This window comes from Triturus cristatus, chromosome 2_1 (assembly GCF_964204655.1).
Source record: "Triturus cristatus chromosome 2_1, aTriCri1.1, whole genome shotgun sequence".
Taxonomy (NCBI): domain Eukaryota; kingdom Metazoa; phylum Chordata; class Amphibia; order Caudata; family Salamandridae; genus Triturus; species Triturus cristatus.
In genome coordinates this window covers 1,182,556,796-1,182,583,684 of record NC_140581.1, presented here as the reverse complement: position 1 = coordinate 1,182,583,684, position 26,889 = coordinate 1,182,556,796, and the positions used below count along the sequence as shown (strand labels likewise).

The 26,889-nt window shown below is 47.3% G+C and overlaps 1 protein-coding gene across 2 annotated transcripts in view; it reads right to left on the bottom strand.

Annotated features, from left to right (window-relative positions):
* The window catches only part of DNAH6 (dynein axonemal heavy chain 6), a 2,458,578-nt gene that overhangs the window by 1,419,989 nt on the left and 1,011,700 nt on the right, over positions 1 to 26,889 (bottom strand). For both annotated transcript variants that reach the window (XM_085636629.1, XM_085636630.1), the window contains exon 32: positions 23,211 to 23,359. In XM_085636629.1, coding sequence (XP_085492755.1) covers positions 23,211 to 23,359 — 149 coding nt within the window. The remainder of the gene's footprint in view (positions 1 to 23,210; positions 23,360 to 26,889) is intronic.

Genomic DNA, 26,889 nt, shown 5'->3' with positions numbered 1-26,889 from the left:
TACCGATCTTCTTCCCAGGTCAAGACTAAGGGGGATTAATGGTGTACTCTGGGGCAATCCCGTAATGCCCCTAAGAAACCAGTTCTCAGCTATCTGTAATGAGGTTAAGTTGTCAAAGCCAAACAGCTCCGCCCCATATAAGGCCGATCCTATTGCCTTAGCATCGTATACAGCGAGGACAGGTTTTATGTGTTTTGTTTTGGATCTATTGTGCTCCACCCGTAAGGCCCCCGATATTTGCTGATGTTTCAGGACCGCCTTTTCTATGTGGTGGGACCAACCATAATTACTTGCGATTTGTACCCCTAAGTAGGTGAACTCCCTTACGACCTCAAGCCCGATATTATTCAAGTGTATCCTAGGGCGAGGCTTCTGTCCTTGGGAGAAAGCCATCAGCTTGGTCTTGCCTATGTTTACTTCCAGGCCATGCTCCTGGCAAAAGTCATCAAAAACATTCAGGGCCCGTTGCAATCCAGCTGGGGTTTTGGATATTATCAAAGTGTCGTCAGCGAACATCAGGATCGGAACCCTGATGCCCGCCAACGAAGGCGCATCCACACTAGCGTCCTGCATCCTGCTGACTATCCCATTGATATATAATGTGAAGAGCAAGGGCGCCATTGCACAACCTTGGCGCACCCCACGCTCCACAGGGAAGTCAGTAGAGGATTGGCCATTTGACCCCCACTGTACTTTGGCAAAATTGCATTCGTGCAACCTCATAACCAAAGTAAGCAATTCTGCGGGAATGCCTATCTTACTTAACACTGCCCAGAGCTTACCCCTTGGGACTAGGTCGAAGGCAGCCCGCAGGTCGACAAAAGCGACATACAGGCTGCCCCCACCAAGAAGAACCGTCCCCCACCGTAGCATAGTGAAGCGAAACACCTGGTCGATGGTACTGGTAGCCCTTCGAAAGCCTGCCTGAAAAGGGGAAAGAGAATCATTTTCGTCCACCCAGTCCATAAGTTTGTTTACCACCATCTTCCCAATTACTTTTTGGACGGTGGCAATCAAACTTATGGGCCTGTAGTTAGCTGGAAGGGATCGATCTCCTTTTTTGTGGACGGGTATAATGATGGCTCCCCTCCACTGTTCCGGGACTTGCGCACCCTTTGCAATTGCGTTCCCCAATAGGAGCACATATCTGCCCCACCTATCTTTATCATTTTTAAAAACGTCCGAGGGTATCCCGTCTAATCCCGGGGCCCTACCCCCTTGAACGGAGCTAATTACAAATTCAACTTCCTTGGAGGAAAACAGATCATCCTTAGGAAATACAGCCAAGATTACATCCCCACCACCCCACTCCTTTGTTTCAGCATATTGGGGCCTAAAGTAATTCACCCAATCGGATTCAGCAACATTATTATCCGGTTTGTTTGGGGTACCGCCTCTGCCCCACTTTACTATCTTCCAGAAAAGCCTGGAATCCTTTGCTCCAGAAGCCTCCTTCAGTTCCTCCCAATGCTTCTCATCCCAGTCTTTTTTGGCCAAGAAAATGCTAGTATTGTATTGCTTCCTGGCAGTTTTGATTGCTACACTGTCCCTGCTTCTAATAGCATTACCCAGTGTTAATCTGGCTGCCCTGCACTGTTTGTTAAACCACCCTGCTGGTTTAAAGGAAGCTGTGCGATTACCCTTACATGTTCTCATAAAGTATGGTTTTAGGGTGGCGAAAAGATTGTTATGGATTTCAGTGATCGCCCTAGATCCTGGCAGTGTTGCACTAGCTGATTCCATGGAAACAATTGCTTTGTCCACTTCAGACCCAATAAAATCCATGGAGGCTGCATTCGCCATCACCGAGGGCCATTTCAATCTACGCATATTATTCGCCATGTCTGGGAGCAACCCATTACTAGCATGTAGATAAGGCTGAGTGTGCTTCCACCAAGTGTGGGTCACACAGAGGGGGTTGTGATCACTTTCTATCCTGCCCTTAACTTCCATGTCACAAACCCCCTGCCAAAGATTAAGACTACAAATAACGTAGTCTATCCTGCTTCTATTATGACCATTATCATATGTGCACATACCTTCCTTATCTCCCTTTGTTCTACCATTGAGGGCACGCATCCCATATTCTAAACACATAGCATTTAAGGAAAGAATATCTTTTGACCAACGTTTGACAGGGGCAAGATTCAGGGAGGGAACACCCCATAGATTGTCCTCTTCCTGTCCTAATGGGTTTTCGGTACTGTCTAGAGGCTCAAAAGTCCTATTTAAATCCCCAGCTATTACTATTCTGTTTCCAAGGGACTTTGATTGCAGAAAATTAAATAGAGCCTCTAAAGTGGGGGAACTCCCGTTATTACAACCTCTGGCATAGACATTATATAAATCTATCACACCCCACTCTACTGAGGAAATTCGTAGCATTTGAATATCTCTGCAGCCCAAGTCCCACATTTTCACAGTAAGTCCGAAACTCTGTCTAATCCAAACTGTGAGGCCTCCTTTGGGTCTACCCCTAGGACCTCGACATGCCGGGATTGAAAAATTTAGATAGCCTTGGAGGTAAATAGGATCACAGGCCCAAGTCTCCTGGAAGAAACACAGTTCAAACCCGTTAATAAAGTCGGCCCACGATTGTAACATCAACTTACTCCCCAATCCTGCAACGTTCCAAGATACAAAGCTTTCCATAGCAGGGCTATCACTACCCATTATATCAGAAATGGGCAATCCCATGGGACTCAATTGTCCATCATCCTCATCTCCCAAATTGTGAGCATTGTCCACAGTATTCTGTTCCATTAACACCTCACCACTCATGTTTTGCATTAAATCCCCGGTAATTTCCTCTACAGATGCAACATTTTCATCGCCTTCTATTACCTTCAACACAGCATCAGTAGTCATTTCCGGGGTTTCGGGGACCCAAATTCGCTTCTGGTGTGGAAGGCATCCCCTTATGTTAAGCTTTGGTCAATATCCCCAGTTCAAACATTCAGTGCCTTCCAGACTATTATAATTTGAACCAATATTTTGGGGTTGCCATTGCAGTAGGGTAGAGGGTGAGGGTGCAATCATTACCAACGGAGGATTGGTGGAACTATTTAGATTCATGGGCCCACCTTTTAGTAAGCATGTTTGTCTTGGGTAGAAAAAAGAAAGATCCACGATACCAATTCCACCACTACTTATACCCCAGCCCTGCCTTGTAATCCAACCAGCCACCCTGGGGTCTTGAAAATTGATGATAATACAGTCACCCCCCAAGTTTTTACTGGTGTACCCAATCCAGTCGATCCTCCTTACCCCTATTATCAACCCGTCCAGCCCCCCCGGGAGTGGTCTATTTTCCTTCAACCAGTGCATTACTTTATTTTTGAGCATCTGGAAGTTTTCTCCTTGACCGACTAAAAGAGGTGGAACATTAGTGAGAACCGCCACGAAAGGGTGGGAATCCGGGGTAAGATTCACAGGAGGAATCTTTCGGGGTTGTTTCTCCAAATAAGTCGGTGGTGGTCTATTAACCGGGGCACTAGGACAAGGGTTAGGGATATTTGATTTTTGCTGAGGGTTTGAGGATAAAGCTTTAGTTGTCCTGGGGCCATTAAGGCCCTCTGCTCCAATATTTATGTTGGGATTGGAAATACTTGGCATTGGCCGATGGTTACTTGCAACAGTGTTGCTGTTTTGTAGGCCCGTCTTATTCTTGTCCTTTACCATAGGGTGTTGGACCTTAGATGCTTTTTCCCTTGCACTAGTGCTCGGACAGACCTGCTCTGATGAAATAAGCGGTTGACTTGGTCCCTTTGCCTGGGTCTTACTTATAGTGCAGCCTGCTTGGGGGAGTGTTACAACAACAGGCAGATTTTGTGCTTTTTCTGAAATTTCCTCAGCCCTACTAGACTCAGTTATCTTGGGCTGTAATTTAATTAGTGACTTAGTATGGAAAAAATTATCCAAGGTGGCCTGCTCAAAGTGGTCTAATCGATCCATTAGCTTATTTACTTTGGCCTCAATGGGTGTCAGAAGCAACCTTAGTAATTTCTCCAGCTCAGGTATCAATGAGTCTATTGGAGGAATGTTCGCAGCCAACCCGTTCCCCTGGGGATCACTAAATAGTGGATTAGAACTCTCTATAACTACATTGTCCCCCTCATTTAGTAAGTCGCCACTTCCACTTACCCCACTGTGTGCCTTTTGTGTAAATAAAGGGTTTTTTACCACTTTTCTTACCTTGTTAGGGGGTTTGGAAGGATGGAGTTTCCTTGGGGCAGTAATCCTTTTCCTTTTTACACATGGTTTTAGGCCTGACATACTAGTTTTAATTATGGTTTTCACTGTAGATGAATGAACAATGGGGTCTAAAGGTAAAGATGTGGACAGAGTGGCATTGTCCAATCTTTGTAGTGGGCCGTCCTCAATCTCCAAAGTAGAGGGAGAAGTGTTTTGTATTTCAATCACCCCAGGCAAAGTTATAGAGGACAGAGGGGTTACCAATGCCGGATAGGCTTGCGGCAACCTTTTTTCCATAGAGCTTTTAAGAAGCTCAATGGACAGCCTACGGTCTGCACGTTTCTCCGCCAGTGAGATCTCTTTGTCTATATCTTGATTGGAACGATTGAAAAAGAATTTGTCCAAGGGGCCTAGAATGGTCGTACCACCCTCAGAATGGGGAGGTGGTAAGCTGGTAGTATTTAACATGTGAGACATTATTGGTAGGTTTTACGAGTACATAAACACAGTGGGGCACACAATATAATGGATCAATGGAGTCCCGAGAACAACGAATTACAAGAAACAGATCTCGAGTCCTACTCGTCAGTGGGGTGGCCCAGCCCGGCCTCCTTTGGCCCCTGACGGCCACAGACGGTCCCGCCCTTGTCACGGGCTTCTCCCGGCGCCCTCCCGCGCGCTCCCGCGCAGCGGAAGAGCAGAGCCCGTAATATATGCACGAATAGGTGAGAAGGGGGGAGGGGTCGGGGAGAGCGGCCCAGGTGTAGCAAGTCAGGCAGGCAGGCGGGCGCTCCTGGGATATGTAGTCCCAGTGCAGCGCGCGCGCTCGCTCGCAGCCCCTACCAATATCCTTCCCTCAGCATCCCCCTGTAAACAATGGCAGGCAGCACTCCAAGCGCAGCGGGACCCGCGGAGCGGGTTCCGCAAGAAGTGGGTTGATGGCTGATGGCAAACTCCAAGCTCCCAACTCCAACCAGGTCACAGCAAAAATGCAGAAAGGCGTCCCACTTGCCAGATCCAAAGAACAGCTGATAAATGCTCGGTGAGAGGGGGGAGGGGTCGGGGAGAGCGGCCCAGGTGTAGCAAGTCAGGCAGGCAGGCGGGCGCTCCTGGGATATGTAGTCCCAGTGCAGCGCGCGCGCTCGCTCGCAGCCCCTACCAATATCCTTCCCTCAGCATCCCCCTGTAAACAATGGCAGGCAGCACTCCAAGCGCAGCGGGACCCGCGGAGCGGGTTCCGCAAGAAGTGGGTTGATGGCTGATGGCAAACTCCAAGCTCCCAACTCCAACCAGGTCACAGCAAAAATGCAGAAAGGCGTCCCACTTGCCAGATCCAAAGAACAGCTGATAAATGCTCGGTGAGAGGGGGGAGGGGTCGGGGAGAGCGGCCCAGGTGTAGCAAGTCAGGCAGGCAGGCGGGCGCTCCTGGGATATGTAGTCCCAGTGCAGCGCGCGCGCTCGCTCGCAGCCCCTACCAATATCCTTCCCTCAGCATCCCCCTGTAAACAATGGCAGGCAGCACTCCAAGCGCAGCGGGACCCGCGGAGCGGGTTCCGCAAGAAGTGGGTTGATGGCTGATGGCAAACTCCAAGCTCCCAACTCCAACCAGGTCACAGCAAAAATGCAGAAAGGCGTCCCCCCGTCAGGCCTCTGGACTCCAAAAACAGCCATGGGCAATAGCTTCATTCTGGTCTTGGTGGACAATGCCACCCGGTACTAGGAAGCTATCCCTCTCAGGACTGTGACTGCACCCGCCGTGTCCAGGGCACTTTAGGAATCTTAGCCACGTGGGTTTCCCCAAGGAGGGGTTATTTGACCGTGATACCAACTTCATGTCTTTGTACATGAAGGCTATTTGGAAGGAGTGTGGGCTAATCTACAAGTCCTCCACTCCTTACCACCCCCAAACCAAAGGGTTGGGTATAAGGTTGAACGGAACCCTAAAACGCATGATTATGGGTCCACCAGAACCAATGAGATGCAAGTGAGATGTCTTCCTGCCATTTCTTTTATTTGGCTAAAAGAAAGACTGCAGAAGGGGGTTGTCTTCAGCCCCTTTGAACTTATGTACGGGCCTCCTGTAAAAGGGCCTCTCAGTTTGGTCAAGAAGGACTGGGAGAAAACTCCCAAGAAGTCATCCCAGGATGTAGTTAGCTATATGCGATGTTCCACAAACAACCCACCCGCTTCTGGAAACTCGCACAGAAGAATCTTGAAGCCAGACAGGAGGACATAAAAAGCTGTTATGACCAGAATGCCACTCTGGTTGAGTTTCAGCCTGGCCAAAAAGTGTGGGTGATGGAGCCAGTGGAGCCCAGGGCCCTGTAAGACTGCTGCCTTATGAGATGAAGGAGAGCAAGAGTGAGGTCACCTAGATGGTGGACCTCAAGACTCCCAGGAATCCTTTGAGGGTCCTTTATGTGAGTCTTATCAAGCCCCACCTCTAGCCAAAGCAGAAGAAGAAGACTTGGCTCTAGTAGAATAAACTCTAATACCTTCAGCAGCTCCTTCTTGAACCAAGGTGTAGCAGATTTTGATGCACAAGATGATCCACCTAGAAAGTGTTAGCTTGTGGGCAACCTTGCCCTTCATTCTTCCCAGATAACCAATGAACAGCTGGTCATCCAGTCTAAAATCCCTGGTTCTGTCCAGGTAGAAGCTGACCGCCCTTTTAGGGTCCAGGCGGTGAAGTCTCTACTCCTCCTTGGAAGGTCAAGGAGGAGGATAAAAAGTAGGTAAAGTGATTGACTGCTCTAAATGGAAAAGAGTAACCACCTTAGGCAGGAAAGCAGCTCTGGTTCAGAGAACCATCTAATCCGCATTAATGGTTATAGAAGAAGGTTTAGAACTAAGAGCCTAAAGATCACTTACCCTCCTGGCAGAGGTAATAGCAATCAGAAAAGCTGTCTTGAAAGTAAGCAGTCTCAAAGGATAACTATGAAGAGGCTCAAAAGGAGACCCAATCAGGAAAGTAAGAACCAATTTAAGTCCCACTGAGGCATAATGAAGGGAGTGGGAGGAAATCTATTAGTGAGACCCTTAATAAACCTCATAACAAATGGAGACTTGAACAATGAAGGCTAGTCTGGCAAACAATGGAAGGATGATAAAGCCAACAAATAACCCTTATAATAGCCACAGCACAACCTTGCTGGGCCAAGGAACGTGAAAAGCTAAGAACATCAGATAAATGGGCCTTCAAAGGATCACTCAAACTCTCTCCACACCACTTCACAAATCTGGCCCATCTACAGGAATAAACAGATTTGGTGGAGTGTCTTCTGGCTGATAAAATAACATCCACAACCTCCGGTAGGAGAGAGAAAGAACTCAGGTTGCCCTGTTCAATCTCCAGGCATGAAGGTGCAGGCTGAAGGTGGGGGTGTAGAACCTGCCCCAACGACTGCAAGAGGAGGTCTGCCCTAAGAGGGAGAGTGAGCGGAGGGTGCAATGAGAGATTAAGAAGGTCTGTGTACCGCAACCTTCACGGTCAATACTTGGCGAATAATATAACTTGGGCCCGGTCTTGGCAAATCTTCCTCAGAACCCGATGAATCAAGGGTATGAGGGGAAACGCGTAAAGGATCTCTGAGCCCCAATCCAACTGAAACGCATCCCTATTGCTCCCTGCATCAGATACTGGAGACTGAGAATGACGGACAGTGTGCGTTCTCGTGTGTGGCAAATAGGTCCAACCGAGGAAAGTCCCACATCCTGCAGATGCGATGGACCACCTCCGGATTAAGCCGCTACTCGTGATCGGCCGAGAATCGCCGACTGAGACTGTCCGCAGGCACATTCGACACTCTGGCCAAGTGATTTGCAACCACACAAATCTGATGGTCCTGAACCCAGGACCAGAGATGCAGAGCCTCTCTGCAGAGACAATACAACCCTACTCCTCACTGCTTGTTTATGTATCACATCACCGTGGTGTTGTCCTTCAGGACCATAACTGACTGACTGCAAAGGGAGGGAAGAAAGGCCTTGAAGCCACCCGTATCGCCTGCTATTCCAGAAGATTAATGTGAAACAGTCTCTCAACTGGAGACCAAAGACCTTTGATCTCTAGATACCCCAAATGAGCACCCCATCCTAGAGTGGAGGAATCAGTTATCACTGTGGTCACCGGAGAAAGTGGTTGAAATGGCTTCCCTTGAGACAGGTTGCCTGGAACACTCCACCATAACGGATTTGCTGCAGTGTCCCTGGAGATTCTGACCACCACCCTGAGATCTCTGTTGTCTTGAAACCACTGCCTGTGGAGGCACCACTGGAGTGCCCTCATGTGCCAGCATGCATGGTTGACCAACAGTATGCAGGAAGCGAACAGACCGAGCAGGGGTAAGAACTTCAGGACTGGAACAGCCGCCCCATTCTGGAACATTGGGATCATATCCTGAATGGCTAAAATTCTCTGAGGCAGTGGGAAAGCACGACTCAGAGTAGTGTCCAGTACTGCCCCTATGAACAGGTTACACTGAGAGGGCACCAGGTGAGATTTGGGTACATTTATCAAAAAACCCAAGTCGAACAATAGCCAAGCTGTCACATGCAGATAACGAAGCACTATCTCTGGTGACTTTGCTTTGAGCAGCCAGTTGTCCATATAGGGGAATACTGGAATCCCCGACCTTCTGAGATGTGCTGCTACCACTACCATCACCTTTGTGAAGACCACTGGTGCGGAAGTAAGGCCGAATGGAAGGACCACAAATTGGTAGTGCTAAGACCCTACCGTAAAACAGAGAAACTTCTGATGTGACTTCCGGATGGGGTTGTAAAAATCTGCATACTGTAAATTGATCGACACCATCAAGTCTTCCTGCCGTAGCGCCAGAAGAACCTGAGCTAGGGTCAACATCTTGAACTTCTCCTGTTTGAGGTAAAAGTTCAAGATCCTGAGGTCCAGGATCGGTCTCAACCGTACGTCCTTTTTGGGAATCAGAAAATACCGGGAGTAGCATCCCTGACCCCCTTCCTGCTCTGGGACCACCTCTATTGCACCTTTCTGCAATAAGGGCAGGACTTCCTGCTGCAGAAGCAACAAATGGTCCTCCGAACACCAGTCCTAGCGAGGAGGGTAAGGAGGGGAAAACTCCTGGAAAGGAAGTGCGTACCCATTTTCTACAAGATTCAAAACCCAAAGATAAGATGTAACAAATTTCCAATTTTGTAGAAAATGGGACACCCAACCTCCCACAGGACCCACATGCTCCAAGATAGGGGATCTAGAGCTGCTTCCCTGCAGAACCAGTTGTGGGGACAGGGGAGGAGGAGGAGGAGATCTGTTGTCGAGCGGCTCCTCGCAGATAACCTCTTCCGTTCCCTCATTATGAATGGTACAGAGGGTTCTGTTGCTGCTGCTGTCGGCCACGAAAAGGAGCTGTCTTCCCAAACCCCCAGAACATCTGTAAACCAAAGCCCCTAGGCTGCGATTGCAAACCCAAGGACCTAGCAGTAACCCTGCTATCCTTAAACCTCTGTAAGGCAGAGTCAGCCTTGGTTCCAAAAAGCATTGATCCATTAAAGGGAAGGTCCAACATTGTTGCATGGATGTCCGGAGAGAATCCTGACCCTTTCAACCAGGCATGTCTCTTAGTCACTACCAAAGAGCCCATTACCCTTGCTACAGAGTTTGCTGTATTCAGGCCTGACTGGATAACCTGACGGCTGCAGTTTGCGTGTCCAATAGCAACTCAGTGAAATGACCTCGAAACTCATCTGGCAACTTAGGAATCAATCCCTTGGCCAAATCCATAATAGCATGTATGTAACACCCCATCAAACATTTAGCATTGATGGATTTCAAGGCCATGCTGACCAACGAGAAAACCTTCTTTGCTGATTGCTCCAGTGTAAGAAGTTGGCCTGATATATGCTGTCCACTAGTTATAGTGGACACCCTCTATCAGGCCAAACAACCCCTTATATGGTGATAGGTTAAAGACAACTTTTAGTGAAAGCTATCCTAGTGGTAGCTATGGAGAGCAGCCTTCAGGCTAAGTCTTGAAGGAATGTAAAGCAGCTTGTTTTACCAGTCTATAATCTCCTGAATGATCAAATGAAAGGACAACCACACCAGGTATATATTTAAAATATATGTATTTAAGATAAAACACACCCCTTTAGTCTCTTTATGAGGCTGGAGTTCGAAGTACTTAAGTTACAAGTCAGTATTCAACAGTAAAAGCACAAATACACGTTTGGGCCCTAGGGGCGTACCAAACCATATACCAATAAAGTGGTATAAGAACCACGACTGAACTAGACACAAGGCCTAGAGCCTGTAGAAGTGCTTGGACCACAAGGAACCACCCAAGACAGTGACACAGGGGACCGACGGGGGAAGCGTGCAGTGTGAGAACACAGCCGCGAATCGCCGTTAACTTCTATGGGGAAAGTCGCGGTTGGAAATCAAGAGTTTAAGGACACTTAGAGGACGACTACAAGCAAACCCTTTTGGACTTAGAGGTGTCTAGGGCCAACACCCACGGGAGCACCGGAGTGCTTGGGTTACCTCACCCAGTGAAGCGGGGTGCATAGGTGTCAAATGGTGTTGGGTCGCGGTGTCGTTTCCAATGGAAGCTGGCAAAGAAGTGCTGCTGCCGTGAAGAGGAGAAGTGTCCGAAGAGATCCAAGTCTGGATCAAGGATGAAGGGAACCTGAAAGCAGAGGGGACAGAGTCTGGGTCACTTACCAGTGACCAGGGGCAAGATAGTCCAATGCCCACAGATGTCGAGTGCTTCAGGTAAGTTGACGGGTGTCTTGACTCTTCAGCCACAAGGTCCAGGAGGCGTCGATGACGACCAGGAGCTGGATTCGAGCTGTCCCACGAAGTCTGTCGAGTGCTGCGGTGTCGGCGACCAGGATGGACCCAACAAACCTTGGCAACCACAAGTCATGTGGAAATAGTAAAAGGACGTCGATGCAGACCAGCAAGGTCTGGGGGACTCACCCAGCGAGGGTAAGTCAGGGCACGTCTGGAGCAACCAGGAAAGCCCAATCAGAAGAGGAGTTACCTTCGTGGGGACCCACTAGCCAACGGGCTAGCGATCGCGAAGGAGCCTCGAGCAGTTGCACTGAAAACTGGCCCACAGGTCACTCGTGGAGTGGAGGTCAGAGATCTTCGGTGCTGTAGATGCCAAGGCTGGGGCTACTCGGAGCCCAAAGCACAACTTCGAGGAAGACTAGGAAGATGGTGGACCGGCAAAAGATGACGGTGTCCAGGGGTCACGGTTCCACGTCACCCACGATAGCCACGGGCCTCATCTTTGCTGTGGACTCAGGGTAGCCTCGGGGAAGTCTGGATATCCACCTCTGGTGATGAAAAGACTTCGGCGTCCGGCGGGATCTTCAGAGTTGCAGACCGGACAGTTGCTTCTTTGGTGCCTGCCAAGCAGGGGAGTCACTCCTTGACTCCAAGGGAGATTTCTTCAGTCTTCTAGCGGAAATAGAAAGTCGAAGGTCCGGGATATATGTTGCAGAGTTTCGTCCAGGGTAATCTAAAGTATCAAGGACTGGGTTCCCATACTTATACTAAGAATGGGGGTTGGACATAGTCTAGGGACCCACCTATGGGAGGGTTTGGAAAGAGGGGTGGTTACACCCATTTCCTTTGTCCAGTTTCGCACCAGAGCAGGGGCAGGTAGACCCTGCAACCGGTTTGAACTTCAGTGTGCCCCCAGTGCAGGACTTCAAAGCATTAGAGAGTGCTCCCGCCCAGCCCCAATACACATCTGCCTGTCTGGGGAGGTGGTTACACCTCCCTTCGACAGGAAACAGCCTCCCCTGCAGGAGTTTCGGTCAGCAGCAGGAGGCCAGGCCCGTGTCTGTGACAGAGGCATCCATTTTGTGATGCTAGAGCTCAGGAAAGTCCTACCGGGTTAGACCAGTGTGAACATATCTCTCCCTCTAGAAGGGTGGAATGCTCAGGAAACCTATTGCCCAGGCCTCCCCTGCCGGAGTTTCGGTCAGCAGCAGAGGCTGTGGCAGTGGCATCCATTTTGTGATTCCAGGGCTTTAGAAAGTGTTTAACAGGTAGGCCGGTGTGGACATGTCTCTCCCTCTAGAAGAGTGGAATTCTACCCCCCCCCCCCGCCAGAACTGGGGGGTAGTATTCCAAAGTGTTTGACACCAAACATGACATGTTTCCGTGCAGACAGTCCAAAGTTAGCATTTATCGCGAGGTTATAATGCACTTAAGAGTATATGGTCAGGCTGCACCACAAACAGCATCAGAGGAGGTACTCCGAACGCTGCAGAGGGGCTCTGCTCATGCAGGGGCATCCTCTCACATAAAAACCAAGCACTCTGTCTTCAGGATTGTTAAGGCCTGCCATAGGAGTGACTTATAGGTTTTATATGTGTGTGCAGTGGTAGTGATATAGGTGGCCTATACCACAGTAAGGGGTGTATGCACCACCTTACCCAGGCTGCAGTAGCAGACCTGTGGTGTCATTTTGGAGTGCTTCCCAGGGGTGGCATAATACATGCTTCAGCCCCTGTTAGGCCTCTGAGGTACCTATGCCCTAGGTACATAGTATACCATATAGTAGGGGTTTATAAGGTACTCCAGAATCCAATTAGAGATGTACCTAGTGTACATGGAAACCATTTTAGAGAGGAAGCAGCTAGGCTGGGGTCCTGATTAGCAGGGCCAGACTAAGGTCGAAAAACAGTGAAACACCAGCAAAAAGTGGGGGTACCCATGTGAAGCAGATCCTACTCTCCTACATCCAGCTTCTTGGAGTCTCTGTCCCCTGGGGTTGACCAACAGACTGTTTTAAAGAATAAGAAGCCTGCACCACAAGGCTCTAAGGTGAGGGGTGTGATGATAAAAATGCCGGATCACCCGGTGCCACCTTATAGCTCTTCGCTAATGACCTTGAAACAGCAGGGGCAAACATTGGCTTTCGCTATACATCTAAAATAGGATCTGTGAGGGCCTTGTTAAAAGCAAGCAAAGGCTCTACCGCAGAAGAAGGGGTATACAGTAACTCTGTTAAAATATTTGATTTTACATCTGCTGTTGGTAACTTTAAGTCCAGAAGGTCAGCAGCCTTTCCAATAACCAAATGATATGAGGCCACATCCTGAGAGGGACGAGCTTTTGGAGTGGAAATCTCCCATTCCGATTAAGTATCAAGCCCACTGGCTTCTTGCAGACCTGCAAAATCATCCAGTGACTCTAAATTCTCCCCTTCTTCAGCCTGTTCCTGCTGCTCCTAAAATTCCTCCTCCTCAAGGAGTCCCTCAGCCTCTCTCCTGGAACGAATTTCCGGGGTCGTCGTCGGTGGAGCCAAACACGGCGCCAGAGACCTCGGAGCCGGCATCGACAGAGAAACCTCAGAAGAAAAGTCCATCCTTCCCTCCTGAGAAGGCATCGGTGTCGAGAACCTCGGCGTCGGGAGTGGCCAAGATGGAGTCACTGACATAAATGGCATGAATGGGGTCTGATTTAATGCTGTGGGACGCCCGGATTATAAGAAATGGGACCCACGGGGCCGACTGGTGCTCCGGAAGGGTTAGACGCCCTGGCAAACATGCCATACATCGCATTGAGGAAATGTGACGTATCCGCACCTGGAGCCGGGAAAGGTGGAAACGGATCCGGTACCATCTGACCTGAGAGAGAACGAGGTCATAGAACAGGCTCCGTGGGCGGTGCCAGTGACACCGGATCTGGGATCGGAGTGTCCATAGGAGCAGGCAACTCTCTTCTGGGCATCGGACAGGTCCTCAGAGTGCAAGCAGGAGACACCTGCAGTGAAGGAGAAGGAGAGATATTGTCCTTCTTATGGCGATGCCAAACTGGAGACACCGACTTCGACGACTTCTCCTACGAAGAGTGATGTTTGGATCCATGTCATCTCTTTTTCTTATGTTATGTAGACGACCTCAAGGAATGAGGAGTGGGCAACTTAGACCTCGACCTGGTCTTTTTTCGGACTCTCTTTTCTTTCCTCGCAAGAGCCATGAACAACTTTACTTGCCCTTCCTTGAGTGCCTTCAGATTTTTCTGACGGCAACAAGAACATTCTCCGATGTCGTAGTCCGACGACAAACACCAAAGGCAGTCTTCGTGGGGGTCTGTAACCAACATATGGCCCCCACATTCCCTACAGGGCTTAAAGCCAGGCTTCTTACAAGCAGCCATCACGACGAAACAGTTTCAGGAAAACTGCAACAAAGTAGCACCACAAAGAAATGGAGAGACCTAGTAAAACCATCGCTTGTCGACGGCACGGAATAAAAGAGAACTGACGTCAGCACGTCGACGAGGTCTTCTTATGGTTCCGATGACGTTATACGGAGTCACGAGCGGAGTTCTGTATTGTGACGTCCTCGTTGACGTGGGAGAGGTAAGGAAAAGTTTACGTGGAATGATGGTAAAAGGGTCATTCAAAAGGTAAGGAATCCACAGGCAGATGTATCCATCAGAAAGAGGTCTGCGTTTTTGTCTCCAGTAGGGCACTTCCAGTTCTGGATCATGCCTTACGGATTAAAGAATGCACCAGCCACCTTCCAGTGGTTGGTCAACCAGGTCCTGGCTGGTTTGGAGAACTTCAGTGATGCCTACCTTGATGGCATTGCGTTCTTCAGTTCTAGCTGACAGGACCGCCTGTGTCACCTCCAGGAAGTGCTTCGGCACTGCAGAGTGCAGGCTTGACTAGTAAGGCCAGTACTTTCCGGATAGGGTAGTGTTCAGTGGTCTACTTGGGACACCAAGTACGAGGTGGCAAATTGCAGCCCCTCCAGGCCAAGATTTAAATCATTCTGGCTTGGGAACCCCCCCCCCCCACTCCCCCCTAAGACCCAGACGGAAGAGAGAGCCTTTTTAGGCCTTCCTGGTTGTCACAGCAAATTCATGAAAGGATATGGCACCTTTGTTGCCCCTTTGACAGAGCTGACTTCCAAGAAGCCGCCACGTCAGGTGATCTGGACAGAGGTGTCCCACAAAGCTGTTGACACCTTGAAGGAAGCTATATGCACTGCACCCGTACTCAATGTCCCTGACATTTCCCAATAATTTATTGTACATCCAGATATCTCAGAGTATGGCATAGGGACCATGATTTCACAGCTATATGAAAAAGGCCTGGATCAACCTGTAACCTTCATCAGTTGGAGGTTCCTTCCCAGGGAACAGAGGTGGAGCGCAAGAAATGGACGCATTTGCTGTGGTCTGGGCGCTGAAGAAGCTAAGGCCATACCTGTTTGGTAGTCCCCACTGGGTTCAAACAAACCACAGACCCCTCAGATGATTAATGCAAATGAGGGGTGAGAATTCCAAACTATTGAGGTAGTCCATGTTCCTATAGGGAATGGATTTTGCAGTGGAACATCATTCTGGAACAGATCACACCAATGCTGATGGTCTCGTTTTTCCACCAAAGTGAAGGGAACTCCCAAAGGGTCGGGTAGCTCTCCTCAGTTTCCATGGGGGGGGGGGACACACGTTAGAGCTGGCATCCTTGGCATGGTTTCCCCTGGCGTTATGCAATCAGATCTCCTGTTTTTCTGTTGTTGCTAACTTCGTTTTAATTGGCTTTAGGAATCTGAGAACTTTATCACCGCTAACCACCGCTAAAGTGCATGTGCTCTATACTTCATACATGCTAGCACTGGCTTATCCACAATTGGCATATTTAATTAACCTATAAGTCCCTAGTAAAGATGTGCCCAGGTCCCGTTAATTAAATTCTACTAGTGGCCTGCAGTACAGATTGTGCCACCCACTTAAGAAGCCCTTTAAACATGTCTCAGGGCTGCCAGTTTAAAACACGTTTTAAACTGCCATGTCGACCTGGAAAGTTAACCTACTTCCTAGGCCCAAGCCTTCCTTATTTTTACATACAGATCACTCCTAAAGTAGGCCCTGGACAGCCCATGGGCAGGGTGCAGTGTATTTAAAAACTTTTACATGTCCTGGTAGGGAGATACTCTTGAATTCGTTTTTCACCTCTGCAAGGCCTATCCCTCCCGTAGGATAACATTGGGATTGCCTTAATATATCTTATAAGTTTAATTCCCAATTGGGAAGCATTAGGATCCCCACATTTGGTGTCTCTGGAATCATAATTTAAAAACTCAACTGTAGGAAAGGGGGATCTGCTTTTATGGTCACCCCCACGTTTTGCTGGTATCATTCTGTTTTCTGACTAGTCTGACTGGGATCCTGCTAATCAGTCACTGTGCTCTCTCTCCTAACTGGACTATGCTAAGTACTTTGGTACCTTCCTAACTGGCTACTGGTGTACACTTCTAAGTCCCTAGTATATGGTACTAAGGTACCCAAGGAATAGGTACGCCAGGGGTCTCTCATGAGCTGCAGCATGTATTATGCCATCCATAAGAGACCACTCAAATTGTGACTACAGGATTTCCATTGCAGCCTGTGTGAGCTGGTGCTGGCACCACTCACAACAGGTATACGTTTCCTTATATCTGAGGTCACTGCACCTAAGACCCATAAGTCACCCCTAAGGTAGGCCTTTCAATCCTGAGGCAAGGTGCTAGGTTATAAGTGTGAGGGTGCCCTGCATGAGTATGACACTCCCTACAAACCGAGGAGTCGATTTTCAAGGCTTTGTAAGTGCGGTCAGCCATTTTATACATATAGTGGACATCAAGTCAATTACGAGATGCCTAGCTATATGTTAGCTGCACCAAAATCATTCATGTTTGGTATCAAACATGATGGAATTCTACCTCAACACCGATTCCAGTGTTGGATGTAGGATCCCATGTACTGGGGGGCTTCTCTAGGTAGCCCCTCTGTATTCCCGGTACCAGCCTTTCAGGGTTTAACAGTAAGCTAGAGCTGCTGCTGACCACAGACACAATTCCACCCTCCTGAGCTAAGCTCAAGCAAGGGATGGCAGAACAATAGGTTTCCTGTCACAGGGAGGTGTGACCACCTCACAGACACTCCTTCGTATGCTGGGCTGAGTTGGGGGAGCTGGCCATCACCACCAGACTACTTTGAAGGGCATTTTTGGTGCCCTCCTTGCATACCCCAATTGAAACCAGTTTGGGAAGCTGCTGGCTCCTGCTCTGGCGCGAAATTGGACAAAGGACATGGGAGTATCCTCCTGTCTGTCCAGCCCCTCCTCTGGGAGGGACACTTGAATCGTACCAACCCTTTCCTTAGGGTACTTAAGGGCTTACCTGTGGGTGGGTAGTCAGATTCTTCATGGGACAAGATTGAGATCCGAATCCACTTCCACTTAAACCGTCAGGGCACCTTGAACTTTGTTTGACTTAGTCTGGTACCGAGACTGCAACAAGGAAGACTCCTGCTGCTCCTTGTCTTGTCGTCCCTCTAGTCTTCTGCGTTGTCTGTGCCTGTGCTTCATCCAAATTCTTCATCTGGCCTGTGGGCATCAAAAGACACCTGAGGTAATCTCCCTTGGAGTGAAGGAATCACTCCCCTGCATCTGCAGGCACAGCAACTAAGCTGACTGGTTTGCTGCTCCTGAGGACCCACAAACTCTGAAAGGCTCAGCAACACAAGTGGTGGTTCTACAACTCCATCGAGAACTGCAATGTCTTCTCACCGAGTTTAAGTCCAGTATCCCTCGTCAGAACTACTGGAACAGAATCCCTGAGCACTTTGTCGACTTGCCATTGCCAAGGCTTTTTGATTCTGCCCTCCAGATATCTTTGAGCTACAAGAAGCTCCAGCCCCCAGTATCTCTTGCTACTAAGATCTTTGTACTCACCGCATCCTCTGATCCATGGGCCTGCATCCTTGGTGAGCTGCTCGAGGTTCTCTTGCAACTACTGTGCCTTTGGCCAGTGGGTCCTCTTGAGGGTCTTCTTTGGCTTCAGTGGGCTCCCTGCTTGCTGGGGGTCTGCTCTGACTCGCCTGCATTCAGTGAGTTCCTTGAATCTTGCTGGTCCCAACACTGCGCCTTCTTCATTTTGCCCGTCTGTTGCTGCTGCCAAGGCTTGTTGAGGATGCCGCCAGAAACCGACCACCCGGTTCTTGACTTCCGATGTGGGACAGCTTGTGAACATCTCATGGTCATAAACAGCATTTCCTGGTCCTCACAGCTGCAGAGACAAGATCACCGTCAACTCTACTGCATCTTCCGTCACCGGTGGTCATTGGTCTTCCGTGCCTCCTAATCACTCCTGAATGGCATAGACTCTGTCCCATCTGCTTGCAGGTATTTCTCTTCAAGAATACATCCTTTGGATTCCACCGGACTCTTTCACCTTCTTCGCCAGCGGCATCTTCACTGAAGTCCCCCATTGTGGTCTGCAGCGGTTTCTGACGTCACTTTGCATCTATGCACCTGGCTCCCCTGTTGTAGGTATCCTCGTTCCTGGGGTATCCACGGGTGGGGTGACTCTACAACCTTTAATCTTCCATGAGGTTTCTTCAGGGTCCACTGGGAATGGTCCTTCTTCTTTAAAACTGCATTTGTGACTTCCCTATTGACTTGCACTGAGTACGTGGCTGTGTTTCCACTCTGCACTCAGCCGTTTCTGGGTACATACCTAGGGTGATTCCTTGCATCCCCAGCTCTTCTGAGTCTTCTGGGTCAAGCCTCGACTTCAGTTGCAGTTAGCATTCCACTTACTTACTATATGGTTTCAGGGGCGGTGCGTCCATTAGGGCGCTTGGGCGTTGCCCCACCAATTAAATTTGAGGCACTCGAGTTGAGTAACAACTAACAAGGGTTGCCGTCAGTCTCTAACTCACATTTATTTAAATAGCAGACCACCGGAGGCAGAAAGCTCAGAAGGGGGAGGGGCAGCAGGAGTTCAGTCCAAGTGCCTGTCATGAGTCATCATCATGACATCGATAATATGCATCAGGTGCCGATCGGCGGAGCGCACAGCAAGAGTGCGCATGTTCTGTTTAGGGCTTAAAGAATTTTGCACCAGCCCGAACATGCGCACTAGGCTGCTCATTAGAAGAGCGAAGGTTGTTCCATGCCGCTCTTCTAATGAGCAGCCTAGTGTGCATGTTTGGGCTGGTCGCAAAATGTTTTAAGCCCTAAACAGAACATGCACACTACTACTGCAGTCAAGCCAATCGAGGCGCTGCTGGAGCAGCGTCTGGATTGGCTGAGACCGAGACGCAGGCGCCTGTCTGAAGAGAGCCTCGAGAGCTGTGGCAGCAGGAAAACGAAAACGCAGTACCCGGGGGAAGGTATGTTTTATTTAATTTTTTTAAACCACTCCCGCCTCCCTCCCTACCCCCATCACGTGCAACCCACCCACGCGATACCCCCACCCACCCGTCATGCCGCCCGCAACTGCACGGTCCTCTCTCCCCTGTGCAGCAAGATTCTCTTCTCTGTCCCTTGTCTCTCCTCTTTTACATCTCTAACCCTAAGGTTAGTTCCCAGCTGACTGTGTCAATATGGACAGAGCGCTCCAGGCCTGGGTTTTATTTTTAGGCTAAAAATACATTTCAGGAACTGTAGTCATTGTTGCTGAAAACACTAGATCGAGGCAGTTAATGGGCTTCACGCTCTCCGTGTTTTGGGAATAGGGGTCAAGGGAGATAAAAAGTTGAACTAGTTTCACGCAGGGGGTGCAAGCGGGGGAGGCCGGGATTAGGCACGGTGCCCTCCTCCTGAATCAATGTTTCCTAAGGCTGGGGCGCCTTTGGGTTTTTTTGGGGGGGGAATCAAGCACGTGTGCGAAAAAGTGCTCCATTGAGTAAACAACAAGTGTATGTTGAAATCTGCCTACAATGCGTGCCTCGGGAGGTTGTGTACCTAAAGAAGGGCGGGGTTAGGGGAACAAGCTTAACGTGTTTGTCAACCCACAGAGCAGAACTAACAGAAACGTGAGTCAGAACCCAAACACAGAGGAATCTTCATTCAATCAGTCAATCAACCAATCAGTCATTCAGTCAATCAATTAGTCAATCAATCGCCTCCTAAGTCACTCTCTTTCTCCCTCATTCACTCAAATTCCATCCCCTTTCTGGGCCCGTCCCACCCCTCTCATGTAGGACGACCAGATGGCGCCATGACACCGGGCGCCGCTTTCCATTCCTGGACGTTGTTTTACATGTCGTCGTTATCAGGTGTGTTGGTCTCCGTCCTTGACTCATTTAAAACGAACTGAGACATCCATACAAAAGACTCAGTCGGCACCATTGAGTATACATACAGAGGGCACTTGGTCATTTGGTCTGTCCATTCGTTTTAAACTCAAATGCTATGAGATCTGAATCTAGGATGCCTTGGGGGTTGGTAAAGATCTGTTACAATAACGTAAGCTGAGGAAAGCAGCTTTTTTATGGGCCAGGGAACGCCATGAAAATGCCAGTTTGAGCAGGAAGAGCTCTGCATTAAAGCGCTAATTACACTTTTGAAGTATAACTCTTTCAATTTGAGATGAAGAGAGATGCAGAGGTTGGCAGAGGCCTCAAGCTAATTCAATTAGGTATCCGAATGCTAATATAAAAAAAATACAAATTACAAAGGCTGGGCAGTGAATATGCAGATGCAGGCTGCGGTGCAACCAAGTATGTTTTGAATGATGTAGTTTGGTGCAACATGTTTCGACACTTACCTTGCCATCTGGCTGGCACACGGCATCAGGTATTTGAATAAAAACTATATTTTTTGTGCAAATTAAAAAATATGCAAATTTACCCCTATTTTACGCATGTTTAGGAAACTGTCACACATGCACACAATAACTAAAGGAGGTGTTTATATAGGAACTTTCGCCAAGTACTTCATTTTCCAAAGAAATTCCCCTTATACCGTAGGTGCAGAGATGTGCACACACAATTACAGCAATGTTGTTTCCTCCCGTCACAAATGGGAATAAAGTACTACATTATAGACACTGACCCCAGTCTTCCAACACACTGAAGCACTCGGATGCCGATCAACCACTCCTCCAAAACTTTTCACCCCCCAATTTCAAATGTCACCAGCCGCCCCTGTTGTTTGGTCTCCCCCCTGGAGACCACTGTGTATTTGTGCTACTTACCTGTACTACTTTTGAAATATTGTGTGTATTGCGTTGATAACTCCGGGTAGGAGATATACCAATGTGTTAGTGAGTGTATGTATTAAATATAACTATGTTTATAACTACACTGTGTGGTTCTTTTTCCATTTAACCTACACTACATGATTAGTTCTGGTAAAACAAGCTGCTTAACACTTCTTCTGGACTAAGCCCGAAGGCTGCTCTCTACAGCTACCACTTCAAGATCTTGCTGTGGTTGTCTAAGACCATTAAAATCACCATAAGGGTTGTCTGGATTAGTGCAGGGTGCTTCACTTAAAAAAGTGTGCACCATACACTAAGCCAGCCTCCTACAACAAGATATGGTAAAGTTGGATTTTAAATTGCAATTCTAAAAATGACACTTTTAGGAACATGGCAGTTTCTTACTGTAACCATTTGGTGCCTTCTGCCAGTCTCTGGAATATACGTCTGGGGAGGATGACAGCTAATTCTGTGCATTCGCTCTAGACAATCGCACACACCTGAAAGGGCTGTGTCCTGAATCCCCTCACAAAGGGTGGCATGCCCCTCTGTAGTGAGTCTGGAGTCAGAGCAGAAATGAAAGAGACTTGTGCACTTCAGGCATCTCTTTGAAGTCTCCCCACTTCAAGGGCCCAACTGGATATGAGTACTGTACCTCTGACAACACCAACTCAGAACACTTCTGGGACTAAGAGCATTCTACCAGGAAGAAAGACTCCTGTGCTGCTGTAGGAACTGCCACTCTTCTGAATTGCTTTACTGAGTAGGTATGTTGCCTGCTTCGCTTTTGCCTGAAAGTGAGAAGGACTGCACCTGCATTTCTACGTCCCAGAACCTGTGTATCTCCAAGGACTTGTTGGCTTGCCACCTGCTTTCTGAAATATTAGGGATATCAAAGACTTCTCTTTGCAACCTGCAAACAACTCCTGGACTCTGTCTGCTGAGATTCCGGCTCTGCCAAGTGGTGCCAATCCCACCCTGGACCCTTGGAAGTAAGTCTAAAATGGTGCATCTTTAAAAACCCACACATCAACAACCTTGCACCGATGGGAACAGGCACATTCCTCTCAATGCAGACGCATCACTGCTGCTACACAGACCGCGGACTCCTCATCGCTGACTGTCTGACACATCATCTCCACTTTCTGACGCATCTCTGACTTTCCATGGCTCGTTGCTGATGCATTCCATCGTGCTGCTCGCATCTCCTACAGCCCAGCGGTTCGACGACAACACATCGCCTTAGTGTTCTTCGCATTTTGACTCTCAACACATCCTCAACAGTGCGCAGCTTGGAACTGGTGCATCGCCTTCATCTGTGTGATCGGCGACAACATGCTGCCCCCTTTGCTTCCAGCATCACCTTCGACTTTAACATATCCAAGGTACTATTCAGTGGGCCAAGCAGGGTTTGTGTATACATCTTGCGCTCCATCATGGTCGACCTGAACTTTTGGATTTGACCCAGTCAAACGCCATCAGATTGCCCTGGTTAGTGCTATTTGTTTATAAGCACTAAAGAACAGTTTATTCATTAAAAATGAATATCTTGACTTCTACTTATTGCATTTTTTTAGTTTTGGTCCCTTTATATTCATAATAATATAAGCTATTTTTCTAAACTGGTGTTGAGTCTTGTTGTGGTGTTTTCACTTTGTTACTGTTTGAGGTGTTGCACAAATACTTGACACATTGCCTCTTAAGTTAAGCCTGACTGCTCTGTGCCAAGCTACTAGAGGATGAGCATTGGTTAATTTGAAGTGTGTCACTGACTTACCCCCACGAGGATTGTAGTTCCTGCTTTGACAGTGTGCATGTCTCTGCCAACCAGAAACTCAATTTCTAAAACCCAGGTTATAAAGCACAGGGTTAAGAAGAGTCTACATAATTTAATGAGAGTTGCCACATCAGTTCACAGCACACCCTTTGCTGTTCGCTTTCAATGTCAATAAACTATTTAAAAAAAGAAAGCAAATGCAGTAGTCTTTTTAGTGTATGTAAAACATCTGCAACTAATTGTAGCACACACTTACCCAGCCATTACTAGGACAGATTTGACTGCCCTCATGCCAAAATCATAGTGGTCTTGCTGTGAGAGCTGCTCGCTGCAAAGCTTATACATTTGAGTCATTTTTCTTGCAAGAACCTTACTGGATTCGAATCCTTCTGAATACAAAATCACCTACAGTGTGTGAAACAAACATGTTGCATTGTTACTATACACACACAATGTAAAAAATATCGACTTTGCATATGAATCTCAAACAGTCAAATAAAAAGCATGCAATGTCTAGATTGTTTTTTCAATATGCTTTATAGGTAGAATATGGTTATGGTGTAGTGGATACATGGCACAGATGACTATTGGCAACTTTCCCTATTCTTGATTCACAGAATCAAGAAAGGTAACATTTGGCTTATGTAAACGTGATTTCCACACACAGAAATTCCACAAGTAAGTCTGCTTCCAGTGGCAGGTTTATGGCCATTCATAGGTCTTGATGTTTGTGGGTATTTTACAAAGCCTTTATAGGTATAATTTACACAATGAAAACACATGTGCATCCTATAAGGAACACCCTCCAAATTCAAGAGGATCTAGAGGAAAGGGTTTCTACAAGGAAAAATATTTCCCCCCCCCCTGGAGAAGCAAAAAATAATAGTTTTAAATTGCAAACGTGCACCTGCTGCATATCCATACATGTGAGTGGTTGCGCATCTTAATATTAAATGGAATCAATGTATGTTTCAGATTCGCACCAGTACTCTATGAATTCTTTGTGAATTCTAAATACATCACCAATTTAACCCAAGCATAGGTGTGCATCAATGAGAGTAAACTTCTTACTTTTTTCTGGCAGGTGAATCAGGTCTATAGCAGTGTCTTGGCACTTTATCCTGTTTTTCACATCGGGTGTAACCCATGAAACATTTTTATTAAACTATGCATGAATTATATACCTACTTGTATATGTCTCATACAGCCATCTTCACCAATTAGTCTTGTGTAGTGTCATAAATGTTTGCTCCCACCCTTCACAGGATACAGCATAGGGGAAAGGGTCAATCCAATTTGGCCACTCGCACCATCCTCCATTTTACCAAAGGCCCCCAACCCTGCAGGGCAGGCTCAGTGAAAGAACTTTCAGAGCCCAACTCCGACTTAAGTCGGAGTTGGGCTCTGAAAGTTCTTTCCTGGTGAAACCCATTACAACAGGATTCTCCGTTCCTGTTCACAGAGCCCGCCCTGCAGGGTTGGGGGCCTTTGGTAAAATGGAGGATGGTGTAACATTTAATGCAAAAGGCATGACCCGCTTTTTACGACCACCCCAGCCAGAAGGATTTCCGTGGCTATTTGGTGAGTGGCGTTGAGAAAGGGAGATGAGAGAGGTGATGCCATCCCTCTGGTAACTCTGCAATCCATATTAATTTACAGCGTGCAGCATATGGAAGCACTTTGCAACATGAATGAATTTAACAGTGTGCACCCCAAGAAATGACATTACTTTTCGTGACATTGCAGAAACATGGTATTAAGCAATATGAAACTAAGCATAATGTCACGTTGTGAAAATATGTAAATATGGTGCATTCTGGGGCACGTAGTGAATACTTTGGGCCATGTGACCACTGGGAGTATACAAAACCACTCACCTGTGAACAAGGCTGTGATAATGCTGAAACATGTAAGGAAGCGAGGAGTGGTTTAAATGCTGCAGCGCAGACGAATAAATATATATAGATATATATATATATATATAAAATTCACTGAAAAAAACAGGTTTCAGGGACGTTATAGTTAGAAATTAGCATTTAAAAAACCTTGGAAATTCACTGAAAAATCCACAGGTTTCAGGGACGTTATAGTTAGTTGGACATTGAACTCGTACAAAACCAGTGAAATTCAGCCGTTAATAGTTTGTTCGGCTAATTATAACTCGTGCCCCAGCAATGCACTGCTGATGATGTCACATATAACATCTCTCATGACATGGTCAGTGATATCACTGATGACATCACTGATGACATCTCAAATGACATCACTGATGACATCATCCAGTGACTTTGTGTTTCTATAAAGTTTAAATGTGTGTATTAATATATATAGGCCAAACTGTATTGAAGAATGAGTCGGTGTATGAGTGTCTCAATGGATGATTTAGTCGGTGCATGACTGACTCTATAAGTGAGAGATTAAACGTATCTCACAGAATGCATGGGTTACTAACTAAATTGTGTGAATGTCTGTATCAGCCTGTCTGTTGGTGTGTAAGTGGCTGCATGGGTTGGTGAATAGCTACATGAGTGTCTATATGGCTTATTGATTGGTTTGATCAGAGAATCTGTATGGGTACCTCAGTGTTTGTGTGGGTGGGGTGTGTGTGACTCTATGCATAGATGTGCGAGTGGGTGATTCACTGCGTGGATGGATTTAAGAGTGCATCTGTAAAGGGCTGTATGGGTGGGTGAGTGTGTGTATAGGTGTGTTGGTGAGTGGATGGATGTCTCAGTGGTACATGTGTAAATACACATGTGAAAGGCAGTATATGTGAGTGTTGGAGTACATAAATGACTATATGTGAGAGTGAGTGATTGTGAGTGTGTGCTTTTATCAGTGATTGTATAAGAGCGTAAGTATGTGTTAGTATCTGTATAAGTAAGTGAGGTGCTGTGTGTATAAGTGTATAGGTAAGTAAATGGGAGTGTGATTCATTCTTTGCATGACTGACTAGATGTTTGAGTAACTCTATGGATGAGTGGCGATGTGTGAGTGTCTATATATGTGTATGAGTGCATATGATAGTCCTGTACTGATGAGTGACCGAAAGTATGAGTGACTGTATGGGTGAGTGAGTGGATGTGCGTGTAGACCTAAGAATCAGTGAGTGTGTATGTAGTTATTGGTGTTGGAGTGTCTAGGGTTTTGAGAATGGCAGTTTGTAATTTAGAGTGGGTGTATCAAAGGTTATACTAGGGTGTGAGAAGATGCATCAGATTATCACGTGGATGATGTCATCAGTGATGTCACTGACCATGTCATGAGTGATGTTTATTGTGATGTCATCAGCAGTGCATTGCTGGGGCGCGAGTTATAGTTAGCTGAACTAACTATAACAGCCGAATTTCACTGGTTTTGTACAAGTGAAATGTCCAACTAACTCTAACGTCCCTGAAACTTATGGTTTTTTTAAGTGAATTTCAAAGGTTTTTTAAATGCTAATTTTTAACTATAACGTCCCTGAAACCTGTGTTTTTTTTCAGTAAATTTCAAAGGTTTTTTAAATGCTAATTTCTAACTATAACGTCCCTGAAACCTATAGTTTTTTTCTGTGAATTTCAAAGGTATTTTAAATGCTAATTTCTAACTATAACGTCCATGAAACCTATGGTTTTTTCAGTGAATATATATATATATATATATATATTACCTACTGGCGGTCGCCAGTAGGTAGTTATAGTTAGGACCCTGTTTCCATAGGAAAACCGCAACATTCTATTTTGAATAACTTTGGCGCCAGTCGACGAATCCTCGCGAAATTTTCAAAATAGGTGGGGCGCTCCGCTCCGCTCCTACCCTGAAAGTCTCGGGGGGATTCGTCAAGCGGGGGCTGAGATAAAAGGGGGGTCCCAAAACGCGTTTTTCCCATGCATTTTTCCATAGGACCTTTAGACACAGCTACAGCCCGAACGGCTGAACAGAGTTCCTTGAAA